This window comes from Phaethon lepturus, unplaced genomic scaffold (genome assembly GCF_000687285.1).
Source record: "Phaethon lepturus isolate BGI_N335 unplaced genomic scaffold, ASM68728v1 scaffold16777, whole genome shotgun sequence".
NCBI lineage: Eukaryota > Metazoa > Chordata > Aves > Phaethontiformes > Phaethontidae > Phaethon > Phaethon lepturus.
The window spans coordinates 1-7,659 of record NW_010549939.1 but is presented as its reverse complement, the minus strand read 5'-3'; the positions used below and the strand labels follow the sequence as shown (position 1 = coordinate 7,659).

The following is a 7,659-nucleotide window of genomic DNA, read 5'->3' as shown; positions in this document are numbered from 1 at the left end:
AAAACATCCTCACTGCTGCTTTCTGAAGCAGCAAGAAGTCTGAGCTGACACTGCTTTGCACATGGGAGAGGAGGAGCAACAAGCCGGGGCAGGCTGCATGCAAAGCGTAGGCCTTCGTTCATAAAGGAAGACTGGCTGCAACTGGAAGGGCCAGTTTATTGGAGAAACCTCACATTGCAGAGAATTCACAACACATTGGAAAGGGTCCAGGCCTGCTGAGGGGGTCAGTCTTCTGCAGCAGCACAGATCTACGTCCCCCAGTTCCAACCCCAGCAGGTGCCACAAAGGAAAGGGTTAACTGTAACACAGCTTATGTTTACAAGCAGCCTGAGAGCGCCAGTATTAAAGTTCAAAAAAGCCTCCCCGTCAGACAACAGTTAAAACAAAAATGATTTAAAATGTTTAAAAGCTCCATGTTCTTGGCTGCAGCATAATGGGGAGGCAAAGGTCTACAACACACACGGGTCTCTGTGGGTCTCGGCACTCGGTCTGTTCTACCAGTGAAGGCCGGACGGGGGGGTCTTCTCATCTTTGTTGCTTTCCAGAGAAAAGGGTGGGATTCGGACATCAAAGTGGGAGCCATCAGGCCTCTCAAATCGAAAAGTACCCCTGCAAAATAATGGCAGAGATCACGCTAAGGCCAGGGACAAAACACAGGTAGGAATCATCGGCTACAAGGTAAGACATGAGCTCTTCCATATCCTGCTGCATTTGCAAGGCCGGCGGTTCAGCGGCAAGGACATCTGCCTGCCAAGATGACTCATTTATTGGAAGACTCCTGGGCGGTTTACATCACATCTCTAATATACATTTCCTGAATAAAGATGTCATGATTGGAGCCTCGAGGAGATAAGTGCACCCCACGCAACTGCAGCAGTGTTTACCTAACTCCCACCCCACAGGAGACAGAAACATCTGAGCTATTTTTACAAACTCATTACATGTAAATTCAGATTTGTATTTCTTGGCAGAAGCTCCACTGGGTAAGAAATCTGCGACAATATGAAATCCCACCAGAGATGTAATTTGGAATAGCTTCTGCTTTGCATTTCAAAAAGGGCATTTCAGAACTGAATCTGCCTCTCCTTGTACAAAGAATTGACTTACTGCCCTGAACTACAGACAACTGTACTGCAGAACATGACATGGACAAGAGGATTGTGGAGATAAACTAACAGGTTCTTATGATGAAGAGGACACAGTCAAACACCAGAAGCCAAGCTGAGTAGTTTCTGAGCTGCAGAATCTTTGTGTGTCTCTTCAGTGTGCATGCAGAGAGGAAAAAAACTACTGAACAAGTTGGTTTTACTCCCTGGGGCATGCATTCAGGCAATTCAAAATGCTTAACATGGCAAACAAGGGTGTATCCTAGAGGCAAAAAGCTGCTCTCTTGCTTTACCAAACTCAAAGGAAGCTTAACTCTGAAATAGGTTTACTTAAAAATGCAAGCCAGAAAGACCTGTCATACAGAAGGCAAGAGGGCCGTGCATTTCTTGTCCACACAGATAGGACACTAAATGTGCTAACCCAGCTGAAATGCTAAACAGAGGGAAACTGCTTTAGCCCTGTGGCACAGGAAAAGAACAACTCAGCTCAGCACTTTCCTGCCTGCACCTACACAAGAAGGGACTTGGACACCAGTTAGACCGAAAGCCTTATCTGGCCTAAACTGGGAATAACCCCATGTGCCAATTCCTTGTGGACACAGAACTTCACTCGGGGACAGAACCAAAGCCCAGTCCTCTCCAAAGAGAGAGGACGCGAGTGCACACATCCCTGCTGCCTAGGGAAACACCAGCATGAAGCCTTGCCTCTTGCACCGAGGACTGAAAGGGACAGAAACAGAGTATAGCAGAAGATGACAGAGAACTGCTTCATGTCTTTTCAAATCCAGTCTAGCACAGACCAGAGGAGGAGAATAAATTAGCCTGGAACCTCTCTTGGTTCAGGGAATCAACAGATCTTCTTAAGACTAACGGGCATACTGCTGTAGAGAAGCTCATAAAAATTTTAACTATCAAATATGTCCGGTCCAGTCCACTTCCACCCACCTTTCAGCCATAACTCCAGACTGCAAATTGCATCCCAGCTCAGCACTGTGGGGTCCTACATCTAAACCACTACCGCAGTAATAAGTGCTTCTTACCACATGTGACCACTGGATGCCTGCAGAGAGACGTGACTGCTGTACTGAAATGCCGGCTGCTCTTTGGATAAAACTGGCTCCTGAGAAGACGAGACCACTCTGCATCAGCAACAGATCTTAACATTTCTCCACAGACAGGCATCAACAGGAAATTTACACAGCAAGAAGAAAAACAGAGACCCACATCCGAGCATCGCTACCAATTACATGGCAAACAACTCGTCCAGTGAGTAGCATCAGAATCACGTATTATTCCAGATTTCCCATTACCAGTCATTTAGGATCAGTCTCTAATACTTGGTGTGAAGTTTCAGTTCATTCATACTAACAACAGTAGAAAAGCTCATGTAATTTTTTTTTTCCATTGCCAATTTTTTATTCCATTTATTTCAGTTGCCCACTCAGCAACTTACTGGCAATTCAGCCCAAGCAAGATGACTCCAGCAAAGCGCTGAGCTTCCCAAACGAAGCTACATGATACCTACCCTTCCTACAACGCCGCGGCCCCTGACCGTTTCCAAGGTGCCAGACAAGCTAAATATCCTCCAGTGCCGTTCTCGGAGTTGTACCACTTCGCTGTCAAGGTTCTCCAAGCGAATACAGTAGCGCCACTGGAGAGAAGAAAGACTGCTATCAAGAACTGGAATCAGCTGCAAACAGCTGATAACCCATAGCTGATACTGGGAAACAGTTGCCAGGCAAGGGCTACTCTCCCTCAGAGCTTATCACATAGCAATGATGCCACAGCAAATAAACTCCTTCCCTTTAGCTGCTTTGTGAAACAAAAGGCACTTACCCAGTAGACATGGGAATTCTGGGCTTCCTGTCAAGAGAAACAAAAGACTTTAGCAGCTGCCCTTCAACGCTCAGCGCCAAAACCTCTTCAGCTGTCAGCACAGCCACAAGCACAGGGGCTCTCGCTCCATGCCAGATTGACGCAGACAACTCACATGAGCACAGAGACAGCTGCTCTCCGAAGCAGTCCATCAGTTACCGCCTGGCACTGGCTCTGTTCTAGACATGTAATCATGAGGTGGGAGATTTGCAAGGATCTCGTGACTACGGAGGGTTGATCTCCATGTTAATTACGCACTTTCTACAGATCTAGAAACACCCGTTTCCTTGCCTTCAGGCACCTGTTTTTCTGACAAGGTTAGGACAAACATCAGTTGGGCTCCACAGAAGTTGCAAATCTACACCCCAACGTTCACCTGCCACAGCGCAGGCTCCCCAGCAGCTGTGCTCGCCTGGACTTGGAAATCAAACTGCTGCAGTAATTCCCAGCCCTCCCATGCAGAAGTCTATTGGAGCCTCATTATTTTGGATGGTCCACATGACGTTTTTTGACCACGGTTATCAGCTAAATCCAGAAGGCTTTAGCCAAGTCCACTAACCCACATTAAAGCCAAGAAACTGGTAGACACCCACAGCACCTCACCACTGGGCAGGATAACAGACATGTCTGCCGTTACGGGGCAGGTGGCTTTGATGCCACCTGTTCCGCACACACCCATCTGTGACTGAGGCAGTAAAGAACCAATTCACAAGCCTTCCTAAGTACCCTGCTAACACTGTTCTGCAGAACAGTATAGGGTATTTCCCATCCTACCAATAACAAGCAAAAGCCAAGCTGTCAGAGCTGTTCTCCAAAAATGTATGGCAAACCAGTTTCACATTCATACCTCTGCTGAGCATAATGACAATGCAACTGTGATTTAAAAGTCATTTCTCCAGTAAGCAGAAGGTACCTTCAGTCAGTACTGATCTTAGAAGAAACATGCAGGTTAAACTGATCACAGAACTAATGCAGCGACATGCAACACAGACCTACCCTCATGCCCATATAGAAAGGGATGACTGTGACACGGATGTTCTCTGTGGTTTCTCGGTGCACATCGGAGAGCTCTAGCCAGGGGTGGTTCTTCTCCTGCCATGCACACAGCGTATCCCTTGCTACAAAAGGTGGAACTGTGGGGGAGAGAAAGATGAGAGTTTATGAGGAGAGGCATACCATAACTAGAGTGCTTTCCCTTCAAAGCAACTCCTTTCACATAGTTAGAAAAATTATTTAAAGAACTTCACTGTAACAAAACCCAAGCCACACCACAATTTTTACATCCCATCTAAGATGATGGGTTCTGTGTACTTGTTAGAGAGTACCTCAAGGATCTGGCTCTGAAGAGTTCCCTCTGAAGCCAGAGGTTACCTTTTGTTTGGTCGTACATGAGAAACCTCTCAAAGAGCTCATGCTGGATGGGCACTTGATCAGTGGAGCTGTAGGGAAGGATATCTTCATGGCTTACATAGTCTAAACCTGAAAAAGAAACCCAAAAGCCATTGAACTTCCACAGCAAAGAGAGCTCAGAAGTCTCCTGGCAGAGAAATGGACCACACTAGTGAGAAGGATTTTGGCAGCAGCAGCCGCCAAAGCGAACACCATGATTACAACGAAGAATGGAGAAAACAGGCCAGTAAAAACCCTTGGCAGCGTTCTCCTACGAGATTTCTGCACAGAATGATTTCTCTGATAAATACACACTGGCTGTGAAGTGACTGCACTGTCACAAAAGCACTTTGGGCAGGAAATGCACAGGACAAGAAGAGATCTAGCCGTCCTGGTAATAAAGTAACATAGCCCATATGGCAACAGGGTATGCAAATGGAATCTGTGTCTCAAGAGCACAAAGCGCGAATGCCCGTGTCTGACCACAGAGTCTGCCCAACTTCCATCTAGGGCTTCATGTACTTCAGTCATTCTGTTGTTTCCAGCACAGCCCTAAACAACAGGGCAGATCCACTACAGGAGTATCCTGGAGGAACTGCTGCTTCACTGGCAGAAGTTGGCTGCTGGTGACTCTTCTGACCTTCCCCTCATGACAATCCACATCTCCACAGAGGTTACAGGTGCATTTTACTCACCTGGTATGGCATAGAGGGCTCTGCTGTCATCATGATTTGCCAGGAACGTCACTGCTTCCGTCTGTGACCTCTGGGACTGAGAAAAAGGGAGGTTTATGTCTTTCTGTGTGGATTGCTGTGGGCCAGTTTCCAACCACATTTCAGTTTACTGTTGTGGTTTCTAAACCATGTAACATTTATTTTATTTAACCAATTCAGTTCAGAACATCTCTCCTTTTAATTCCTCTAGATTAATTCTCCACTCAAACAAGTGAGGAGCATTTTCAGTGCTGCAACCCACACTCATAATGACCTGTATGCAACAGAGTAGGAATGCCAACAGGATGAGGAAGTGAGGTTGGAAAGGGGAAACATGATCCAGAAAACAGTGATATGACGATCCAGATTATCTTTCTCAGGGAAACTATGACTTGAAGAACAAATTTGTCCTAACATTCCAAACAATCCCAGGGCAAAGACTCAAGTTGGCCATCATAGACATTTTCTTTCAGCGCCCATCCAAAAGCATTCATACAGGAGAAGGTATTTGAGTTTCAATACCAGATTATTGGTTACTTACTATATGTGGACAATCCCGGGCATCTATTAGCACCTGATAGTAAGTATGCGTTTTGCCCTTGACCTCTTTGGAACCATGTCCTGCTGCATTCTCACTCCTAAAGAGAAAAGCACAGCACTGAGCTCAAGCACAGGATGGCAGCAAACTCTTGTTACCAGGACCAAGCACATTCACGATCATTTTTTTTTTTTTTTAAAACATTTCACAGTTTGGAATCATTCAATTCCATCCAAATTAAACTGATGTCAGCCACCCACACAGCAATAGATGAGCTGAGATGACAATCAACAGTGTTTGCCACAGGCACAACAGCTCTGTTTTCAGACAACTCAGAAGTTCTTCCTGCTCAGTCCAGCCTCCTGTTTGGGGTGGGTATTTCTACTGCCATCCGATTCTCTCTATGCTTACTCTCTATTCCTTCCCGACTTCAAACGCACGCTCGCCCAGCACACCTCCAACACAGGCCAGAGGGGAAATGGATGGCAGAGGGGAGAGAAGTGAACAGCAACTCAGTCCACAAGAGGGACGTACTTGGCCTAGTGGGTTGAAACCGGGGAGGCAGCTGACAAATCCAGCTCACTGGCAATCTACAGAAGCAGCAGCCTGCAATTTTAACACAGGAGCCTAGGCTCAACTCAAAAATCAACACAAGGGGTTTCTTTTAATAATAAAAAATGCCAGGAGCATGATTTTTTTTTTCCTTCACACACACTCTCATCCTTCATATCTCCATCCTGTCTCTAATTAACCCAACATTAACACTTATGCAATGTCTCTTCTTTCAGCACCTCTCTTCTAGTTTACATTCATGCAAAACAGACCCACACCATTGTCCTCCTTAAAAAGACTTGTTTACCCCAACCAGGAAACTTGATACAACATGTAAATGTAACAGTACAACAGCATATAAGCCAGAACAAATCCTTACTTTTCCGTGACAGGAGAAGCCACATCTCGATCATAAAGCCTGGCTTGCCAGGGGAACAGGACTATTCCTCGATAGCCAAACACACTGTGAAGAAATAGCTGAAAAGAACAAATAATTGCATTTGAATACCCAACAAGCTTTAATCAACTTAGATACAATGGAAAACATGAAGCCAAAAGCCCTTTTCTGATACTATTTAAAAAATCCTGCTAACTGAGGTATAACTAGAAACATTTACAAAGACTATGAATGTGTGTGTGGGATGGGAATACAGGGGGAATCACCACTGTGTGAACCCAGAGCAGAAACAAAGAGGGACCATAAACAGTCTGGGACAAGAGAAGAAATTCATGTCATCTCTATCCCACAACAATGAATGACTAAACCAGTAATAAAGTAATACAATGGCAGAAGTGCAAGAACGCAGCACTCAGGAACACAGAAAAAAGATCTGCGAGTCATAAACACAGAAACACGTTTAGTTGTTATTTCTCAAATTCAGTGATTATCTCTTCTGCTCCTAGAGGGAAGAAAACATTAAATAAGACCAGCAGAGCAAATGCCATTGTAGGAACAGTTGTGTCATGCTGCAGATTCTTATCAACTTGCTACTGTCAGACGACTGACAAACTGCAGACACAGCAGAGACAAGGAGCACCGAACTGTGAAACTTCTGGCCTTCTACTACAATGCAGCAGCCTCCTTATGGATAAATCACTCGGCTGCTGGATCTTTGTGGAACAAGCCTGCAGGGTCAACTCTGCTCCCCAGAACCACTTACCTGACCAGTCTCATATTTGCCATGCTGCTTCGGTGCCTCAAACACCCCCACAGTCTCCAGCACTTTGCCCTCTGGACGGTTTCTAGAAGCAGAGAAGTTGTTTGGTGGGGGTGCAGGGGCAGAACCAGCCCCTGGGCCAGGGGGCACACAGCAACCAAGCCCCAGGAGCTGCCCCCAGTCCCGTACCTCCCTCAGGTACCACACATCCATCGTGACAGCCCCACCAGATGCCAGGCATCCCAGTCACCCACCCCCTCCCCTGTACTGCACCCTTTTCCCAATTGCCCTGGACACCCCCCACCCAGTTACCGCTTTAGCCCACTCCC

The 7,659-nt window shown here is 46.2% G+C and overlaps 1 protein-coding gene across 1 annotated transcript; it reads right to left on the bottom strand.

Moving 5' to 3' along the window:
* Positions 1-136: 136 nt before the first annotated feature.
* POLDIP2 (polymerase (DNA-directed), delta interacting protein 2) lies at positions 137-7,543 on the bottom strand. Its single transcript, XM_010290411.1, has 10 exons — positions 7,334-7,543; positions 6,553-6,650; positions 5,625-5,721; positions 5,066-5,141; positions 4,353-4,460; positions 3,978-4,114; positions 2,943-2,969; positions 2,632-2,757; positions 2,147-2,226; positions 137-609 (listed from the first exon to the last, which is right to left on the bottom strand). The coding sequence occupies exons 1-10, from the start codon at positions 7,541-7,543 to the stop codon at positions 495-497; spliced, it is 1,074 nt and encodes a 357-aa protein (XP_010288713.1). The 3' UTR covers positions 137-494.
* Between the last annotated feature and the right edge of the window lie 116 nt (positions 7,544-7,659).